Below are 21,736 nucleotides of genomic sequence, written 5' to 3'. Positions count from 1 at the left end.
CTACAATGTTGAATACTATGCTATAAATAAAAAACTACAATCAACATGCATGAAATTCATGGCTTTTGAGCAATACATACCTTCTAGGCGTTTTGTCGAACACCTTGCGGGCGCTGAGCGGCAGCGAGCGCGCCGACGCTGTTCGTCGGCGGACCAGCACGCGCGCGGGGCGGCGGGCCTAGAGGAGGGCCGGAGAAAGCGCGCGCGGGGCGGGGATAGGCCGGTGAAGCGCCGGAACGGTCGCGGGGCGGCGCGGTCGGCGGCGGCGGCGCGGCTGGAGGGGAGGTGGGAGGTGCGAGCGAGCGCGCGAGAGTCCAGCGCGCGGGAGCGGGCGCAGCAAATAAGCGGCGCGCGATTGCGTTTCGGCCCGCGCGCTGGACTACGTATGCCGCGCACGCGGTTTTCGCGCGCCCGCTGGAGCAGCTATTCCGGTTGCGCACGCGCTAAAAGTCTACACCCCAAGAGTCACGTGCAAAAAAAAAAGGTTGAAGATATATGGCGGTCGGAGGTATGCATGGTTGCGTCCTACAGGCGGTGCAGGCGATCCGTTATTACGCTAACTAGGGAGACCAACCGGTGTTGCAGCTTCGGCTCCAGATAAAGCTAAATGGGCCATCCATAAGCCTGGCCCGTTAGCATAGTTTGTTTTTTCTGCTTTTTATCAAAAACAATGCTAGGCAAGATGCCAGAATTGCTATGGATGAGAAAGAGCTGGTGGACAGTGATATGGAAAGGAAAAACCTTCAATTAGAAATGCAGAAACAACATGCAGAGATGAAAATGCAAAACATGATCTTGCAGAAACTGTTGCAACAGGTGTTTGAAAGGAAAAAAATTAGGATAAATCCCCCCCGAAAATTATGTCTCCTATCCGAACATGTCTTGCAGAAATACTCTTATCCGGATATGTCTTGCAGAAACACCTGTTGCAACAGTTTCTATCAGGCTGCTTGGTTTTCTTAAAGAAAATCGAGGGGTGACCCCTTTTATCAAAAAATAAATAGTACAAATTATTCGAGTAATGATTTTATTAAATAACATACTAAAACCATGTTAACATATAAAGTAAAATGCTTAATCTTATTTTAAATTTTGCTAAGACAACTTGTAAGATATGTTCACACACCTAAAAATAAATGCCAATAGCTATGTTTATATTTTTAGAACGAAATGGTCCTATCTGTGGAAATACCATGAATTCTAAGAAAATGTTCACATACCAAAAAGTTCCATGTATTTATCGTGAAAAGAATAATAGAAACATAATAGAAGCACATAATGGACCTCAAAAAGATTTCACTCGCACTTGCATCTGCACCATGTAAGCTTTAGATACCTAAACCTTGGTGGATCAGGTATGCCTTCTTGGTATCTTCAAGATATTTTATGGTCGACTCTGAATTTGCATGAACTCCAAAGCTAGAAAGTACTCCCTCCGTTCCATAATATAGTGTGCATAGATTTTTTTTAAGAAGTCAAACTTTTGAAAAGTTCGATCAAGCTTATAGAGAAAACTATTTATATCTATAATACCAAATATATAAAATATGAAACTACATCTTATGATGAATTTAATGATATGTGTTTAGCATTCTAGATGTAAATGTTTTTCTTGATAAATTTGTCAAATTTGATGAGGTTTGACTTTTCGAAAAAATATATGCACTAACCGAGTTGACTTTTCTGCCTCGTCAACCCAGATGGGTGCACCATGCCTATCAAAATCGTGATTAATTTTGTCCCAACCGCCAACTAATAGAAAGTGGTAGGGTTTTTTTTAACATATTACTCCCTCCGTTCGGAATTACTTGTCGCAGAAATGGATGTATCTAGATGTATTTTAGTTCTAGATATATCCATTTTCGAGACAAGTAATTCCGAACAGAGGGAGTACTTGTAAAGTGGTAGTTTTTTTGTCCAAATTTGAAAATTGGTAGTTCTGGGAACCCTAACCTGAATTGTGGTAGTTTTATGTTATTTACTCTTCCAACCGGTGATGAACATGTTGCTGCTTCGTCGATAATGCGGTTGATCTTGGTTGGGAAGCCAGAGATTTTCTTTCCTAATTTATGTTTGCACTCCCAACAGTTAAATAGTGCATCTACACTATTAAGACGGTAGGAAGTTTAAGTGGCCTAGGATTTATTTGTTTTTTTTTTCAAATTTGAGGGGTTGGAACACCCGGTTTCATAATTCAGAGCATCTCTGGTCCTTTCTCTAGATCTTTAACTCCCTGAAAACTAAACTTTCAGATAGTTCCCACCTAGCCATTTCCTCAAAAGTTTAGTTCTAAAAATTTGAGGAGTTACTCCTCAAACTTCTCCCGACCTCCTTAAATTTGAGCAGTGTAGATCCTCCTCCATGACGACGGGCATAGGGAAGACTTGAACCCGCGATCAACAAGGCCCCAACGATGATGTTGGCAATAGGCATGTCGACGAAGCATGACAAGACAACATATGCAATAATTCCCTCGTCGACAGCCACGACGACAACCTCGGTGATGGCAACAATGACGGCAGTGTCAATGACCTCCGATTGCTCTGGTACTATAGGTGGTCAGGATGCCACATGTCATTGTGTGTAAGAAGATTTAGTAAGTTAAATTAGAGTACAAGGACCACTACTGTAAAAGGACCATTAAGAAATTGTTAGATGAATGGTCTACTACTGCAAACCGCACAAATCACTACTTAAGTTTAATCATCAGATTTTTCGCACAACATGTTTGCATTATACTACTTGGCTAAGAAGAAAGACTGGCATAAAACGATCAAACACGGGGATTATCTCCATACAAGAGTACTAATAATGAAATATATACCTAAGATCCAAGACCAAGGCCTCTCGGACAATTGAATCGGCTTGTCTTTCGAACACAAAGAATTCCAAAAGGAAAAACAGAGAATTAGAAGAAGAAAAACAGAGAATTACAAGAAGTAGAATAAACTCTCAGCATTCTCTTTGGAAATTTCTGGCGTGTAAACATATAGTAAAACCCAGATGAGGAACCATCACCATTACTAACGAACTAGATGATTTTTTTTTCTTACAAAAGGAAGAACTCCACACTAATTATCCAAATTAAAGTTTATCTCCCTGAGATTTGGTGTAATCCATATGGGGGCTGGACGGTTGGACCAAAGGTGAGGAGACACAAGTTCCTCGCTGCTGTTATCATCCAAGTTGAGAATTCCCATATCACGGCGATTATTCTGAAGTCCCATTGTCCAATATTTGCAATCGTCGGTGAAGTAGGCATGGTTCGCCTTAAGAGCCGGGTATTCTTCGGTACTAAGACAAAGCGACTGATTATGCCCAAGGAACAACGCATGGCCGCGCAAGCAACTGGTTCTCTCGAGTTCGTTCGCCACGGCATCAACTTTGTATACTCTAATTTTGCCGGTAGTCCAAAACACAGATGACCGGGGCGTATTTCCTAAATCACGATCCCCAAGTTTTCTCCAAACCTGCAGAAGGTCACCCCATGGGGCTTGTATGATGTACATACGGAGATATCTATAAGTCATTGGTCCCTCCATAATGATCTTCATGGTGGCCACAGGGGCAGGGCTGGCAAGATCGAATCCATGGATTTCTCCCTTTGAAGTCACTGCATGCATGAGGCCATCCTTGTACATGCAGTCGTCATAGGAGGTGTGTGGTGGCAGCCAGGTCCAGCTCTCGGCCCCTACCCTTGCAAAGGAGAGCTGGCAAGACGGGTTGTGGATCAGCACCACAATGTGTCCTCCTCCTCCTCTTCCTGCTGCTGCTGCCGAGGAATAGGATGCATCATCATCGGAAAGAGAAAACACAAAAGCCTTGTGATGGAGCTGGTGGCGCAGCTCGCTAAGAGCAAGGTTTGCTGGCAGCGCGAGCACGGTATGCCTAGTGTGGGCCGAGTATCTGTACATGCGGAGGATGCCGGAGTCGTCGTAGATGGGGCTCACCTGCCGGATGGTGATCACCGACGGGAGGGCGATCTGTTGACCGGTGATGGGGTTGAGAAGATGCATCTCGGACCTGTCATCGGCTGTAACCAGCAAACCTTGAGGGGAGGACCCGATGAGAGACCTGGTGCGGATGGGCGGGTCCGGGAGGGTCAGCCTGTAGGCCTTCTTCTCCACGAGGCTGTAGAGACGCGCGGTGCTCTCGCCGTCGGACTCGGAGGTGTAGAGCAGGCATGGCGTCTGGGACTGGTTGTACAGCCCGTGGTTGCGCAGGGTTTCGTAGGCGGAGCGCCAGGAGGAGCACACGGAGCCAGCACGCAGGAGGTCGGGGATTTCAAACGCGGCGAAGATGGCCATCAAGATGTCCTGCGGCAGATTCGGCGTGGTCTGGATCCTCCCGTCCTCCATGGAAAGACGTACGCACGAATTGCTAATAAAGCTTTGATTGACGGAGAAGATCACGCAGATTATCAGCAGCCAGCCGAGGGTGACGCATTAAATAGATCTGAATCCAGCAGAAACCACGCCTCGAATTGTGGATCGCTGGGAACTCGCTTACGCTGCAACAAACATGCATGAACACGATCCCGGCGGAGGAGTCCTCCTGTTCAGCGCTAAGCCCTGAGTTTTTTTCTTTTTTCTTTTTTTTTGTTAAGAACCCGATGAGGTATTTCATGTTTGCAGCTTATTATGCATAAAAGTCCCTGTCGTTCTGCTCATTTTATGAAGATTTTTTTGAAAACACATACGATTTTCAAATATATGATTCTTACAAAAAAACAGCAACAATTTATAAAATTCTGAATAAATTTTCAAAAAAAAGAACATTTTATGAAAGTACCGATATTTTTTAAAATTTGAAATTTGTTGGAATTAATGAACAAATTTGAAACCTTGTCGAAAATACCAGAAATTTATCCAACAATATGAACAATTTTTGAATTTTATTTTGAAAATGACCACATTTATCAAAATCGCAAATATTTTTCGAAATTTCTGCCAAAAGGATGAATAAAAACAAAAAATAAACAAAGGGAAAAACGAACAAAAATTTGAAAACAGGGATATTTTTTGAAATTCAGAACGAAACATGGAACACACAAACCATTTTTTAAAAATACGAACAAAATTGGCAATGTTTGAACATTTTTAGAAAATGCCGAACAATTTTTGGAAATTATTTTTTTCCTTTATATTTCATGGAAAGAAACAAAAAGGGAAAATCAGAAAAACCAAAAAATAATGAAAAATGAAAAAGAAACAGAAAGAAGAAAAAAACAGGATAAAGTCAAAATACGAGTTTTTAAATTCTTTATTTTTAAAATACGAGTTTAAGATTTTTTGAATACATGGTCAACATTTTCTCTATACACATTTAACATTTTAAAAATAAAGTTTACCATTGTTATAATACATGGTCACCATTTTTTCTATACACATTTAAAAAAAATCAGAAACAAGTTTAACATTTTCTGAATACATGGTCAACATTTTATCTATACACATTTAACATTTTACAAATAAAAGTTTATCATTTTCTGAAAACATGGTGAACGTTTTTTCTACACACATTTAACATTTTTTAAATAAAAATTTAACATTTTTTTAGTACATCGTCAACATTTTTGTGATACACATTTAACATTTTGCAAATTCAAGTTTAACATTTTTTGAATAATGGTCAACATTTTTCATATACGCATTTAACATTTTTCAAAGGGAAACGTTTACTGCCGGCGGACCGGCCAACTCCTTGCGCCGGTCGAACGCGCACTCGCCACGTCGTGCCCACGTGTGTGGAGCCACGTCCCCGAATGTGGGGCTCTTGCACCGACGCGTCGGTCTTATCCAGCCAGGGACGATCTCCTTTTCTCCCCCAATTCCTCAACGCACATGGCACACCATCCCACTCGTTCCTCTGCTCACCAACGCCTTGGCTGCCCCTCTCCTCATCCGCTCACCAAAGCCATGGTTGCCCCTCTCCTCCTCCGCTCACCACGCGGCTACCCCTCTCCTCCTCCTCCCTTGCGGCCGGCAGTAGCATGCTCGTCATTCGCTGCCGCAATTTTTCTCGCTTGGGATCCCTGTGTGCTGGCGCCGCCGCCGACAGGATGTTGGAACCAGCGGTGGCGGATGCGACAACCGCTGGTCGCCGGAGCTGCAACGACCTCGACCCACGACACGGCGGTGGCACCACCGGTGCTGAAGAAGATGCGCGGACACTGCGGTGCTACATTAGGCACCAGCAGATGCTGCAACGGCGGCCCCAATTTGTTGGAACCGGCCATGTAGGGTGCTGGGACGGGCGGTGGCGGGTTGCTACATGCGACCATGGCTGATGCTGGAACCGGCCACGACAATGCTGGAACTGGCATTTGTGGATGCTACAACCGGCCATCGAGTTGCCGGTCCCATCTACGACAAGATGCTGGAACAAGCGATGGCGGATCCTACAACCATTGGTCGCCGAAGCTACAACCGGCGCCGCATGATGCTGCGTCTGTGACGCCGTCTGTAAAAAAAAGCAGACGGCAAAATACGTCTTTGCCGCCAGTCATTCTTTGCCGTCAGCAGCTAGCGGCAAAAGTGGTCTTTGCCGTCTGCCCCGACGAAATGCTGACGGCAAAGAGCAGTACTGACGGCAAATCTCATGTTTCCTGTAGTGTATAGTACGTAGCGTCGATCAAACACGGACATAAGAGAGGACACTTCTCTCTATTAATTAGCTAGCTAACAGAATATATGAAACACCTAAATTAACCCCTCAAAACCCCCCAACCCCCCCCCTTCAAAAATGAAAACAAGAACCCCATCCACTGAAATGCTGACGCTTGGATGCCTATTGGTCCCGGTTGGTAGCCACGTGGAGGTGTTGGAAATATGCCCTAGAGGCAATAATAAAAGCATTATTATTATATTTCCTTGTTCATGATAATTGTCTTTACTCATGCTATAATTGTGTTATCCGGAAATCGTAATACATGTGTGAATAATAGACACCAACATGTCCCTAGTAAGCCTCTAGTAGACTAGCTCGTTGATCAACAGATAGTCATGGTTTCCCGACTATGGACATTGGATGTCATTGATAACGAGATCACATCATTAGGAGAATGATGTGATGGACAAGACCCAATCCTAAACATAGCATAAGATCGTATAGTTCGTTTGCTAGAGTTTTTCCAATGTCAAGTATCCTTTCCTTAGACCATGAGATCGTGTAACTCCCGGATACCGTAAGAGTGCTTTGGGTGTACCAAACATCACAACGTAACTGGGTGACTATAAAGGTATGCTACGGGTATCTCCGAAAGTGTCTGTTGGGTTGACACGGATCAAGATTGGGATTTGTCACTCCGTATGACGGAGAGGTATCACTGGACCCACTCGGTAATGCATCATCATTATGAGCTCAAAGTGACCAAGTGTCTGGTCACGGGATCATGCATTACGGTACGAGTAAAGTGACTTGCCGGTAACGAGATTGAACAAGGTATTGGGATACCTACGATCGAATCTCGGGCAAGTAACATATCGATTGACAAAGGGAATTGTATGCGGGGTTGCTTGAATCCTCGACATCGTGGTTCATCCGATGAGATCATCGAGGAGCATGTGAGAGCCAACATGGGTATCCAGATCCCGCTGTTGGTTATTGACCGGAGAGTCATCTCGGTCATGTCTGCATGTCTCCCGAACCCGTAGGGTCTACACACTTAAGGTTCGGTGACGCTAGGGTTGTGAAGATATGTATATGCAGTAACCCGAATGTTGTTCGGAGTCCCGGATGAGATCCCGGACGTCACGAGGAGTTTCAGAATAGTCCGGAGGTAAAGAATTATATATAGGAAGTGCTGTTTCGACCATCGGGACAAGTTTCGGGGTCACCGGTATTGTACTGGGACCACCGGAAGGGTCCCGGGGGTCCACCGGGTGGGGCCACCCATCCCGGAGGGCCCCATGGGCCAAAGTGGGGAGGGGAACCAGCCCATAGTGGGCTGGTGCGCCCCCCTAGGCCCACCCCATGCGCCTAGGGTTGGAACCCTAGGGGTGGGGGGGCGCCCCACCTTGCCTTGGGGGCTACTCCAGCCCTGGCCGCCGCCCCCTAGGGGAGCCTATATATATGAGGGGGAGGGAGGGGGCAGCTGCACCTTGAGTCTTGGCGCCTCCATCTCCCCTGCTACACCTCTTCCTCTCGTAGTACAAACTATATATGTTAATATATTCATAATATATGAAAAAAAATACAAACTACATATATATATATATTCATATGTATGTTTATATTTAACATGCTACATGTTAGTTGATATGATAATACATAAAAAAGCTTAAAAAATATATATGAAAAAAAAATCTACCTATGCCGTCGGCATAGAGACGGCCAGGTTTTAGGCGGCGTGCGGCGTGCCGCGGATCGCTGACGTGGCAGGTATGCCGACGGCAGCCGTCGGCATATGTTTTGGACGGTGCGGCCCGGATCAGTGACGTGGCGTGCGGACCTATGCCGACGGCCCCCCGCCTCGGCCGTCGGCATAGCTCTGACGACGTTAGCCGCCCGTCAACAGCGGGGTCGCCGGGCCCACGACTATGCCGACGGCCCTTGTAAGCCGACGGCAACTGTCGGTGTACTTTCAGATAGGCCGACGGCCGTTATATGCCGACGGGTGCCGTCGGCTTATCTCCGTCTAACCCGACGGCCTGGATACGCCGACGGCCAGGACCAGGCTGTCGGCATATCTCCGAGGAACCCGACGGTGGCCGTCGGCATTGTTTTGGCCGTCGGGGTAGCGCCCTGTTCCGGTAGTGTATGACTGTAGGGATGTTTCAGTATAGTGTCTACCTTATCTCTACGAGACAACCACCCAAAAAAACCCTTGTATATAGTGTCTTAGATTTGTCTAGATACAGATGTATCTAATACTAAAACACGACTTGATACATCGGTATTTAGACAAATCTAAGACAAGAATTTTGGGCGGAGGGAGTATAAGGCAGGGAAAATGATCAAACCACGAAGTAATAGGTGGCAAATTTAATTGTCCTCCAAATTCTGCTATATTCACCTTCCCATACTTTGTGATGCCTACCTATTTAGCAGACAAGTTTATGATGTCATGGAAGAACATAGGATTCTGCTAGCCACCAACGATTCCATGTGTAGGCTTTGAGTCAGCTGCCCTCATAACCTTTTGGATTACATCCTTAGATTAGTTAACATTTGTGTTAATAATTACGACATATTTAATTGTTTGGTATGTTTGAACCCGCAACATTTTCACACTGATGCCGTCACTGCTGCTACCCGGGATGAATAAATTCATATCAGTAATTCCACCCGACAAGGGTGATGTGTTGATTGTGCACTAACTGGCCGTGTATGAGGACTGTAATTCGGGTACATGAGAAATACCACGTGCAGTCTAATAAAAAAGACCTCTCAGCATTTTAGTTTTGCGATGCGAAATTCATCAAAACTTGAATGCTGAAAGATCGCGGAAGCGAAACTGAAACTGAAACTGAAAGGGCTGGATTCGGGTGGTAATTCTCTCCGGTCTGTGTTGCGACTCGCAGAAGCTAGCGGGAGGTTGATGATAATTATTCCAATGCAGCTTTGCCCAATCATTCCCACCTGCTTAATTAGCTACTCCCAGACTACTAATTGATGAGTGGCTGCAGCTAACAAATTTTTACTCCCTCCTTCTCATAATATAAAAGCGTTTTTCACACTGTATTTTATTTGTAGTGATCAGAGCACATACATACTAATTTAGATGACAACGTACATCTCGACCGGGCCTTTTGTCGTTACCATAGATGTGGTCTAATTTATAGCATGTGTGCATGGGATCCGGTATTCCGATCCATGCAACAGCGATCTTCTAACAGAAACTGGGGCATCAAGCCCGCCATGCTCCGAAACCAATCCACATTTTTGTCCGCATGGAACCTGCTGTGCTTAATTTGGTGATTTAGCCAGTCATAAAGATTTAAAAAGTCAGCAGAAGATTTGTATCAATCAAGAAGCACGTATTTGGAACTGGGTGGTGAAGGATCACATGGGCACAAAGGGTATCACAAGATCACATGATTCCAGTAAAAATACCACATGATCGAAAAAATATATGCACTAACAGATTTGACTTTTCTGCCACGTCAACCATGACGGGTGTACCATGCCTATCAAAATCGTGATTAATTTTGTCCCAACCGCCAACTAATAGAAAGCGGTAGGTTTTTTTTTTAACATATTACGTGTAAAGTGGTAGTTTTTTTGTCCAAATTTGAAAATTGGTAGTTTTAGGGATCCTAACCTGAATTGTGGTAGTTTTATGTTATTTACTCTTCCTACCGGTGATGAACCAGGACTGCTTCGTCGATAATGTTGATCTTGGTTGTGAAGCCAGAGATTTTCTTTCCTAATTTAGGTTTGTATTCCCAACAGTTAAATAGTGCATCTACAGTATTAAGACGGTAGGAAGTTTAAGTGGCCTAGAATTTATTTGTTTGTTTCTTTTTTCAAATTTGAGGGGTTGGAACACCCGGTTTCATAATTCAGAGCATCTCTGGTCCTTTCTCTAGATCTTTAACTCCCTGAAATCTAAACTTTCAGCTAGTTCCCACCTAACCATTTCCTCAGAAGTTTAGTTCTAAAAATTTGAGGAGTTACTCCTCAAACTTCTCCCCACCTCTTTAAATTTGAGCAGTGTAGATCCTCCTCCATGACGACAGGCACATGGAAGACTTGAACCTGCGATGAACAAGGCCCCAACGACGACGTTGGCTATAGGCATGCTGACGAAGCATGACAAGACAACGTATGCAATAATTCCCTCGTCGACAGCCACGATGACAACCTCGGTGATGGCAACAATGACGGCAGTGTCAATGACCTCCGATTGCTCTGGTACTAGAGGTGGTCAGGACGGCACATGTCATTGTGTGTAAGAAGATTTAGTAAGTTAAATTAGAGTACAAGGACCACTACTGTAAAAGGACCATTAAGAAATGTCTACTACTGCAAGCCGCACAAATCACCTCTTAAGTTTAATTATCAGATTTTTCGCACGACATGTTTGCATTATACTTCTCTGGCCTATTATGAGTGTTGGGCTGTTTGCTAAGAAGAAAGACTGGCATAAAACGATCAAACACAGGGATTATCTCCATACAAGAGTACTAATAATGAAATATATACCTAAGATCCAAGACCAAGACCTCTCGGACAATTGAATCGGCTTGTGTTTGAAACAAAAGGAATTACCAAAAATAAAAACAAAGAACTACAAGAAGAAAAACAGATAATTACACAAGAAGTAGAATAAACTTGCAGCATTCTCTTTGAAATTTCGGGAGTGTACATATAGTAAAACCCAGATGAGGAACCATCACCATTACTAACGAACTAGATGATTTTTTTTTCTTACAAAAGGAAGAACTCCACACTAATTATCCAAATTAAAGTTTATCTCCCTGAGATTTGGTGTAATCCATATGGGGGCTGGACGGTTGGACCAAAGGTGAGGAGACACAAGTTCCTCGCTGTTGTTATCATCCAAGTTGAGAATTCCCATATCACGGCGATTATTCTGAAGTCCCATTGTCCAATATCTGCAATCGTCGGTGAAGTAGGCATGGTTCGCCTTAAGAGCGGGGTATTCTTCGGTACTAAGACAAAGCGACTGATTATGCCCAAGGAACAACGCATGGCCGCGCAAGCAACTGGTTCTCTCGAGTTCGTTCGCCACGGTATCAACTTTATATACTCTAATTTTGCCGGTAATCCAAAACACAGATGACTGGGGCGTATCTCCTAAATTACAACCCCCAAATTTTCTCCAAACCTGTAGAAGATGACCCCATGGGGCTTGTATGATGTACATACTAATAAGATATCTATAAGTCAATGGTCCCTCCATAATGATCTTCATGGTGGCCAGAGGGGCAGGGCTGGCAAGATCGAAGCCATGGATTTCTCCCTTGCAAGTCACCGCATGCATGAGGCCATTCTTATACATGCAGTCGTCATAGGAGGTGTGTGGTGGCAACCAGGTCCAGCTCTCGGCGCCTACCCTTGCAAAGGAGAGCTGGCGAGACGGGTTGTGGATCAGCACCACAATGTGTCCTCCTGCTGCTGCTGAGGATGAGGATGCATCATCAGAGAGAGAAAGAGGAAACACAAAAGCCTTGTGATGGAGCTGGTGCCGCAGCTCGCTAAGAGCAAGGTTTGCTGGCAGAGCGAGAACAGTATGTCTAGTGTGGGACGAGTATCTGTACATGTGGAGGACGCCGGAGTCGTCGTAGATGGGGCTCACCTGCCGGATGGTGATCACCGACGGGAGGGCGATCTGTTGACCGGTGATGGGGTTGAGAAGATGCATCTCGGACCTGTCATCGGCTGTAACCAGCAAACCTTGAGGGGAGGACCCGATGAGAGACCTGGTGCGGATGGGCGGGTCCGGGAGGGTCAGCCTGTAGGCCTTCTTCTCCACGAGGCTGTAGAGACGCGCGGTGCTCTCGCCGTCGGACTCGGAGGTGTAGAGCAGGCATGGCGTCTGGGACTGGTTGTACAGCCCGTGGTTGCGCAGGGTTTCGTAGGCGGAGCGCCAGGAGGAGCACACGGAGCCAGCACGCAGGAGGTCGGGGATTTCAAACGCGGCGAAGATGGCCATCAAGATGTCCTGCGGCAGATTCGGCGTGGTCTGGATCCTCCCGTCCTCCATGGAAAGACGTACGCACGAATTGCTAATAAAGCTTTGATTGACGGAGAAGATCACGCAGATTATCAGCAGCCAGCCGAGGGTGACGCATTAAATAGATCTGAATCCAGCAGAAACCACGCCTCGAATTGTGGATCGCTGGGAACTCGCTTACGCTGCAACAAACATGCATGAACACGATCCCAGCGGAGGAGTCCTCCTGTTCAGCGCTAAGCCCTGAGTTTTTTTCTTTTTTCTTTTTTTTTGTTAAGAACCCGATGAGGTATTTCATGTTTGCAGCTTATTATGCATAAAAGTCCCTGTCGTTCTGCTCATTTTATGAAGATTTTTTTGAAAACACATACGATTTTCAAATATATGATTCTTACAAAAAAAAAACAGCAACAATTTATAAAATTCTGAATAAATTTTCAAAAAAAAGAACATTTTATGAAAGTACCGATATTTTTTAAAATTTGAAATTTGTTGGAATTAATGAACAAATTTGAAACCTTGTCGAAAATACCAGAAATTTATCCAACAATATGAACAATTTTTGAATTTTATTTTGAAAATGACCACATTTATCAAAATCGCAAATATTTTTCGAAATTTCTGCCAAAAGGATGAATAAAAACAAAAAATAAACAAAGGGAAAAACGAACAAAAATTTGAAAACAGGGATATTTTTTGAAATTCAGAACGAAACATGGAAAACACAAACCATTTTTTAAAAATACGAACAAAATTGGCAATGTTTGAACATTTTTAGAAAATGCCGAACAATTTTTGGAAATTATTTTTTTCCTTTATATTTCATGGAAAGAAACAAAAAGGGAAAATCAGAAAAACCAAAAAATAATGAAAAATGAAAAAGAAACAGAAAGAAGAAAGAAGAAAAAAAACAGGATAAAGTCAAAATACGAGTTTTTAAATTCTTTATTTTTAAAATACGAGTTTAAGATTTTTTGAATACATGGTCAACATTTTCTCTATACACATTTAACATTTTAAAAATAAAGTTTACCATTGTTATAATACATGGTCACCATTTTTTCTATACACATTTAAAAAAAATCAGAAACAAGTTTAACATTTTCTGAATACACGGTCAACATTTTATCTATACACATTTAACATTTTACAAATAAAAGTTTATCATTTTCTGAAAACATGGTGAACGTTTTTTCTACACACATTTAACATTTTTTAAATAAAAATTTAACATTTTTTTAGTACATCGTCAACATTTTTGTGATACACATTTAACATTTTGCAAATTCAAGTTTAACATTTTTTGAATAATGGTCAACATTTTTCATATACGCATTTAACATTTTTCAAAGGGAAACGTTTACTGCCGGCGGACCGGCCAACTCCTTGCGCCGGTCGAACGCGCACTCGCCACGTCGTGCCCACGTGTGTGGAGCCACGTCCCCGAATGTGGGGCTCTTGCACCGACGCGTCGGTCTTATCCAGCCAGGGACGATCTCCTTTTCTCCCCCAATTCCTCAACGCACATGGCACACCATCCCACTCGTTCCTCTGCTCACCAACGCCATGGCTGCCCCTCTCCTCATCCGCTCACCAAAGCCATGGTTGCCCCTCTCCTCCTCCGCTCACCACGCGGCTACCCCTCTCCTCCTCCTCCCTTGCGGCCGGCAGTAGCATGCTCGTCATTCGCTGCCGCAATTTTTCTCGCTTGGGATCCCCGTGTGCTGGCGCCGCCGCCGACAGGATGTTGGAACCAGCGGTGGCGGATGCGACAACCGCTGGTCGCCGGAGCTGCAACGACCTCGACCGACGACACGGCGGTGGCACCACCGGTGCTGAAGAAGATGCGCGGACACTGCGGTGCTACATTAGGCACCAGCAGATGCTGGAACGGCGGCCCCAATTTGTTGGAACCGGCCATGTAGGGTGCTGGGACGGGCGGTGGCGGGTTGCTACATGCGACCATGGCTGATGCTGGAACCGGCCACGACAATGCTGGAACCGGCATTTGTGGATGCTACAACCGGCCATCGAGTTGCTGGTCCCATCTACGACAAGATGCTGGAACAAGCGATGGCGGATCCTACAACCATTGGTCGCCGAAGCTACAACCGGCGCCGCATGATGCTGCGTCTGTGACGCCGTCTGTAAAAAAAAGCAGACGGAAAAATACGTCTTTGCCGCCAGTCATTCTTTGCCGTCAGCAGCTAGCGGCAAAAGTGGTCTTTGCCGTCTGCCCCGACGAAATGCTGACGGCAACGAGCAGTACTGACAGCAAATCTCATGTTTCCTGTAGTGTATAGTACGTAGCGTCGACCAAACACGGACATAAGAGAGGACACTTCTCTCTATTAATTAGCTAGCTAACACAATATATGAAACACCTAAATTAACCCCTCAAAACCCCCAACCCCCCCCCCCCCTTCAAAAACGAAAACAAGAACCCCATCCACTGAAATGCTGACACTTGGATGCCTATTGGTTCCGGTTGGTGGCCACGTGGAGCTGTTGGAAATATGCCCTAGAGGCAATAATAAAAGCATTATTATTATATTTCCTTGTTCATGATAATTGTCTTTATTCATGCTATAATTGTGTTATCCGGAAATCGTAATACATGTGTGAATAACAGACACCAACATGTCCCTAGTAATCCTCTAGTAGACTAGCTCGTTGATCAACAGATAGTCGTGGTTTCCTGACTATGGACATTGGATGTCATTGATAACGAGATCACATCATTAGGAGAATGATGTGATGGACAAGACCCAATCCTAAACATAGCATAAGATCGTATACTTCGTTTGCTAGAGTTTTTCCGATGTCAAGTATCCTTTCCTTAGACCATGAGATCGTGTAACTCCCGGATACCGTAAGAGTGCTTTGGGTGTACCAAACGTCACAACGTAACTGGGTGACTATAAAGGTATGCTACGGGTATCTCCGAAAGTGTCTGTTGGGTTGACACGGATCAAGACTGGGATTTGTCACTCCGTATGATGGAGAGGTATCACTGGGCCCACTCGGTAATGCATCATCATTATGAGCTCAAAGTGACCAAGTGTCTGGTCACGGGATCATGCATTACGGTACGAGTAAAGTGACTTGCCGGTAACGAGATTGAACAAGGTATTGGGATACCTACGATCGAATCTCGGGCAGGTAACATATCGATTGACAAAGGGAATTGTATGCGGGGTTGCTTGAATCCTCGACATCGTGGTTCATCCGATGAGATCATCGAGGAGCATGTGGGAGCCAACATGGATATCCAGATCCCGCTGTTGGTTATTGACCGGAGAGTCGTGTCGGTCATGTCTGCATGTCTCCCGAACCCGTAGGGTCTACACACTTAAGGTTCGGTGACGCTAGGGTTGTGAAGATATGTATATGCAGTAACCCGAATGTTGTTCGGAGTCTCGGATGAGATCCCGGACGTCACGAGGAGTTTCGGAATAGTCCGGAGGTAAAGAATTATATATAGGAAGTGCTGTTTCGGTCATCGGGACAAGTTTCGGGGTCACCGGTATTGTACCGGGACCACCGGAAGGGTCCCGGGGGTCCACCGGGTGGGGCCACCCATCCCGGAGGGCCCCATGGGCCAAAGTGGGGAGGGGAACCAGCCCATAGTGGGCTGGTGCGCCCCCTAGGCCCACCCCATGCGCCTAGGGTTGGAACCCTAGGGGTGGGGGGCGCCCCACCTTGCCTTGGGGGCTACTCCAGCCCTGGCCGCCCCCCCCCCCCCCTAGGAGATCTCATCTCCTAGGGCCGGCACCCCCCCTAGGGGAGCCTATATATATGAGGGGGAGGGAGGGGGCAGCCGCACCTTGAGTCTTGGCGCCTCCCTCTCCCCTGCTACACCTCTTCCTCTCGTAGTACAAACTATATATGTTAATATATTCATAATATATGAAAAAAAATACAAACTACATATATATATATTCATATGTATGTTTATATTTAATATGCTACATGTTAGTTGATATGATAATACATAAAAAAGCTTAAAAAAATATATATGAAAAAAAAATTTACCTATGCCGACGGCTATGCCGTCGACATAGAGACGGCCAGGTTTTAGGCGGCGTGCGGCGTGCCGCGGATCGCTGACGTGGCAGGTAAGCCGACGGCAGCCGTCGGCATATGTTTTGGACGGTGCGGCCCGGATCAGTGACGTGGCGTGCGGACCTATGCCGACGGCCCCCGCCTCGGCCGTCGGCATAGCTCTGACGACGTTAGCCGCCCGTCAACAGCGGGGTCGCCGGGCCCACGACTATGCCGACGGCCCTTGTAAGCCGACGGCAGCTGTTGGTGTACTTTCAGATAGGCCGACGGCCGTTATATGCCGACGGGTGCCGTCGGCTTATCTCCGTCTAACCCGACGGCCTGGATACGCCGACGGCCAGGACCAGGCTGTCGGCATATCTCCGAGGAACCCGACGGTGGCCGTCGGCATTGTTTTGGCCGTCGGGGTAGCGCCCTGTTCCGGTAGTGTATGACTGTAGGGATGTTTGAGTATAGTGTCTACCTTATCTCTACGGGACAACCACCCAAAAAAAACCCTTGTATATAGTGTCTTAGATTTGTCTAGATACAGATGTATCTAATACTAAAACACGACTTGATACATCGGTATTTAGACAAATCTAAGACAAGAATTTTGGGCGGAGGGAGTATAAGGCAGGGAAAATGATCAAACCACGAAGTAATAGGTGGCAAATTTAATTATCCTCCAAATTCTGCTATATTCACCTTCCCATACTTTGTGATGCCTACCTATTTAGCAGACAAGTTTATGATGTCATGGAAGAACATAGGATTCTGCTAGCCACCAACGATTCCATGTGTAGGCTTTGAGTCAGCTGCCCTCGTAACCTTTTGGATTACATCCTTAGATTAGTTAACATTTGTGTTAATAATTACGACATATTTAATTGTTTGGTATGTTTGAATCCGCCATCGCTTGTTCCAGCATCTTGTCGTAGATGGGACCAGCAACTCGATGGCCGGTTGTAGCATCCACAAATGCCGGTTCCAGCATTGTCGTGGCCGGTTCCAGCATCAGCCATGGTCGCATGTAGCAACCCGCCACCGCCCGTCCCAGCACCCTACATGGCCGGTTCCAACAAATTGGGGCCGCCGTTCCAGCATCTGCTGGTGCCTAATGTAGCACCGCAGTGTCCGCACATCTTCTTCAGCACCGGTGGTGCCACCGCCGTGTCGTCGGTCGAGGTCGTTGCAGCTCCGGCGACCAGCGGTTGTCCCATCCGCCACCGCTGGTTCCAACATCCTGTCGGCGGCGGCGGCAGCACACAGGGATCCCAAGCGAGAAAAATTGCGGCAGCGAATGACGAGCATGCTACTGCCGGCCGCAAGGGAGGAGGAGAGGGGTAGCCGCGTGGTGAGCGGAGGAGGAGAGGGGCAACCATGGCTTTGGTGAGCGGATGAGGAGAGGGACAGCCATGGCGTTGGTGAGCAGAGGAACGAGTGGGATGGTGTGCCATGTGCGTTGAGGAATTGGGGGAGAAAAGGAGATCGTCCCTGGCTGGATAAGACCGACGCGTCGGTGCAAGAGCCCCACGTTCGGGGACGTGGCTCCACACACGTGGGCACGACGTGGCGAGTGCGCGTTCGACCGGCGCAAGGAGTTGGCCGGTCCGCCGGCAGTAAACGTTTCCCTTTGAAAAATGTTAAATGCGTATATGAAAAATGTTGACCATTATTCAAAAAATGTTAAACTTGAATTTGCAAAATGTTAAATGTGTATCGCAAAAATGTTGACGATGTACTAAAAAAATGTTAAATTTTTATTTAAAAAATGTTAAATGTGTGTAGAAAAAACGTTCACCATGTTTTCAGAAAATGATAAACTTTTATTTGTAAAATGTTAAATGTGTATAGATAAAATGTTGACCATGTATTCAGAAAATGTTAAACTTGTTTCTGATTTTTTTTAAATGTGTATAGAAAAAATGGTGACCATGTATTATAACAATGGTAAACTTTATTTTTAAAATGTTAAATGTGTATAGAGAAAATGTTGACCATGTATTCAAAAAATCTTAAACTCGTATTTTAAAAATAAAGAATTTAAAAACTCGTATTTTGACTTTATCCTGTTTTTTTCTTCTTTCTGTTTCTTTTTCATTTTTCATTATTTTTTGGTTTTTCTGATTTTCCCTTTTTGTTTCTTTCCATGAAATATAAAGGAAAAAAATAATTTCCAAAAATTGTTCGGCATTTTCTAAAAATGTTCAAACATTGCCAATTTTGTTCGTATTTTTAAAAAATGGTTTGTGTGTTCCATGTTTCGTTCTGAATTTCAAAAAATATCCCTGTTTTCAAATTTTTGTTCGTTTTTCCCTTTGTTTATTTTTTGTTTTTATTCATCCTTTTGGCAGAAATTTCGAAAAATATTTGCGATTTTGATAAATGTGGTCATTTTCAAAATAAAATTCAAAAATTGTTCATATTGTTGGATAAATTTCTGGTATTTTCGACAAGGTTTCAAATTTGTTCATTAATTCCAACAAATTTCAAATTTTAAAAAATATCGGTACTTTCATAAAATGTTCTTTTTTTTGAAAATTTATTCAGAATTTTATAAATTGTTGCTGTTTTTTTGTAAGAATCATATATTTGAAAATCGTATGTGTTTTCAAAAAAATCTTCATAAAATGAGCAGAACGACAGGGACTTTTATGCATAATAAGCTGCAAACATGAAATACCTCATCGGGTTCTTAACAAAAAAAAAGAAAAAAGAAAAAAACTCAGGGCTTAGCGCTGAACAGGAGGACTCCTCCGCCGGGATCGTGTTCATGCATGTTTGTTGCAGCGTAAGCGAGTTCCCAGCGATCCACAATTCGAGGCGTGGTTTCTGCTGGATTCAGATCTATTTAATGCGTCACCCTCGGCTGGCTGCTGATAATCTGCGTGATCTTCTCCGTCAATCAAAGCTTTATTAGCAATTCGTGCGTACGTCTTTCCATGGAGGACGGGAGGATCCAGACCACGCCGAATCTGCCGCAGGACATCTTGATGGCCATCTTCGCCGCGTTTGAAATCCCCGACCTCCTGCGTGCTGGCTCCGTGTGCTCCTCCTGGCGCTCCGCCTACGAAACCCTGCGCAACCACGGGCTGTACAACCAGTCCCAGACGCCATGCCTGCTCTACACCTCCGAGTCCGACGGCGAGAGCACCGCGCGTCTCTACAGCCTCGTGGAGAAGAAGGCCTACAGGCTGACCCTCCCGGACCCGCCCATCCGCACCAGGTCTCTCATCGGGTCCTCCCCTCAAGGTTTGCTGGTTACAGCCGATGACAGGTCCGAGATGCATCTTCTCAACCCCATCACCGGTCAACAGATCGCCCTCCCGTCGGTGATCACCATCCGGCAGGTGAGCCCCATCTACGACGACTCCGGCATCCTCCGCATGTACAGATACTCGGCCCACACTAGGCATACCGTGCTCGCGCTGCCAGCAAACCTTGCTCTTAGCGAGCTGCGCCACCAGCTCCATCACAAGGCTTTTGTGTTTTCTCTTTCCGATGATGATGCATCCTATTCCTCGGCAGCAGCAGCAGGAAGAGGAGGAGGAGGACACATTGTGGTGCTGATCCACAACCCGTCTTGCCAGCTCTCCTTTGCAAGGGTAGGGGCCGAGAGCTGGACCTGGCTGCCACCACACACCTCCTATGACGACTGCATGTACAAGGATGGCCTCATGCATGCAGTGACTTCAAAGGGAGAAATCCATGGATTCGATCTTGCCAGCCCTGCCCCTGTGGCCACCATGAAGATCATTATGGAGGGACCAATGACTTATAGATATCTCCGTATGTACATCATACAAGCCCCATGGGGTGACCTTCTGCAGGTTTGGAGAAAACTTGGGGATCGTGATTTAGGAAATACGCCCCGGTCATCTGTGTTTTGGACTACCGGCAAAATTAGAGTATACAAAGTTGATGCCGTGGCGAACGAACTCGAGAGAACCAGTTGCTTGCGCGGCCATGCGTTGTTCCTTGGGCATAATCAGTCGCTTTGTCTTAGTACCGAAGAATACCCGGCTCTTAAGGCGAACCATGCCTACTTCACCGACGATTGCAAATATTGGACAATGGGACTTCAGAATAATCGCCGTGATATGGGAATTCTCAACTTGGATGATAACAGCAGCGAGGAACTTGTGTCTCCTCACCTTTGGTCCAACCGTCCAGCCCCCATATGGATTACACCAAATCTCAGGGAGATAAACTTTAATTTGGATAATTAGTGTGGAGTTCTTCCTTTTGTAAGAAAAAAAAATCATCTAGTTCGTTAGTAATGGTGATGGTTCCTCATCTGGGTTTTACTATATGTTTACACGCCAGAAATTTCCAATGAGAATGCTGAGAGTTTATTCTACTTCTTGTAATTCTCTGTTTTTCTTCTTCTAATTCTCTGTTTTTCCTTTTGGAATTCTTTGTGTTCGAAAGACAAGCCGATTCAATTGTCCGAGAGGTCTTGGTCTTGGATCTTAGGTATATATTTCATTATTAGTACTCTTGTATGGAGATAATCCCCGTGTTTGATCGTTTTATGCCAGTCTTTCTTCTTAGCCAAGTAGTATAATGCAAACATGTTGTGCGAAAAATCTGATGATTAAACTTAAGTAGTGATTTGTGCGGTTTGCAGTAGTAGACCATTCATCTAACAATTTCTTAATGGTCCTTTTACAGTAGTGGTCCTTGTACTCTAATTTAACTTACTAAATCTTCTTACACACAATGACATGTGGCATCCTGACCACCTATAGTACCAGAGCAATCGGAGGTCATTGACACTGCCGTCATTGTTGCCATCACCGAGGTTGTCGTCGTGGCTGTCGACGAGGGAATTATTGCATACGTTGTCTTGTCATGCTTCGTCGACATGCCTATTGCCAACATCATCGTTGGGGCCTTGTTCATCGCGGGTTCAAGTCTTCCCTATGCCCGTCGTCATGGAGGAGGATCTACACTGCTCAAATTTAAGGAGGTCGGGAGAAGTTTGAGGAGTAACTCCTCAAATTTTTAGAACTAAACTTTTGAGGAAATGGCTAGGTGGGAACT

At 45.2% G+C, this 21,736-nt stretch overlaps 3 protein-coding genes across 3 annotated transcripts; 1 reads left to right on the top strand and 2 right to left on the bottom strand.

Moving 5' to 3' along the window:
* Positions 1 to 3,071: 3,071 nt before the first annotated feature.
* On the bottom strand, positions 3,072 to 4,471 carry LOC147983524 (putative F-box protein At5g55150). The gene has a single exon (XM_087539529.1). The coding sequence runs from the start codon at positions 4,356 to 4,358 to the stop codon at positions 3,072 to 3,074; it is 1,287 nt and encodes a 428-aa protein (XP_087395655.1). The 5' UTR covers positions 4,359 to 4,471.
* A 6,924-nt stretch (positions 4,472 to 11,395) lies between these two features.
* Positions 11,396 to 12,896, bottom strand: LOC147983523 (putative F-box protein At5g55150). Its single transcript, XM_087540760.1, has 2 exons — positions 12,266 to 12,896; positions 11,396 to 12,037 (listed from the first exon to the last, which is right to left on the bottom strand). The coding sequence occupies exons 1-2, from the start codon at positions 12,671 to 12,673 to the stop codon at positions 11,396 to 11,398; spliced, it is 1,050 nt and encodes a 349-aa protein (XP_087396886.1). The 5' UTR covers positions 12,674 to 12,896.
* A 6,623-nt stretch (positions 12,897 to 19,519) lies between these two features.
* LOC147983522 (putative F-box protein At5g55150) lies at positions 19,520 to 20,919 on the top strand. Its single transcript, XM_087539528.1, has one exon. It carries the CDS (start codon positions 19,633 to 19,635, stop codon positions 20,917 to 20,919), a length of 1,287 nt encoding a protein of 428 aa, XP_087395654.1. The 5' UTR covers positions 19,520 to 19,632.
* Positions 20,920 to 21,736: the final 817 nt, after the last annotated feature.

Source organism: Triticum urartu, chromosome 2A (assembly GCF_056163025.1).
Source record: "Triticum urartu cultivar PI428250 chromosome 2A, HENAU_Tu73, whole genome shotgun sequence".
Lineage (NCBI taxonomy): Eukaryota > Viridiplantae > Streptophyta > Magnoliopsida > Poales > Poaceae > Triticum > Triticum urartu.
Note: the sequence above shows the minus strand (reverse complement) of the source record. Positions and strands in the feature narration are given on the sequence as shown.

What these genes read in the sequence shown, in the direction of transcription:
- LOC147983524 (XM_087539529.1), bottom strand. Translation starts at nt 4,358, where the DNA reads ATGGAGGACGGGAGGATCCAGACCACGCCGAATCTGCCGCAGGACATC.
- LOC147983522 (XM_087539528.1), top strand. Translation starts at nt 19,633, where the DNA reads ATGGAGGACGGGAGGATCCAGACCACGCCGAATCTGCCGCAGGACATC.
- LOC147983523 (XM_087540760.1), bottom strand. Translation starts at nt 12,673, where the DNA reads ATGGAGGACGGGAGGATCCAGACCACGCCGAATCTGCCGCAGGACATC. An exon ending in CGGTGATCACCATCCGGCAG is followed by an intron (nt 12,038 to 12,265) that starts GTGAGCCCCATC and finishes CCGTCTCGCCAG; the next exon opens with CTCTCCTTTGCAAGGGTAGG.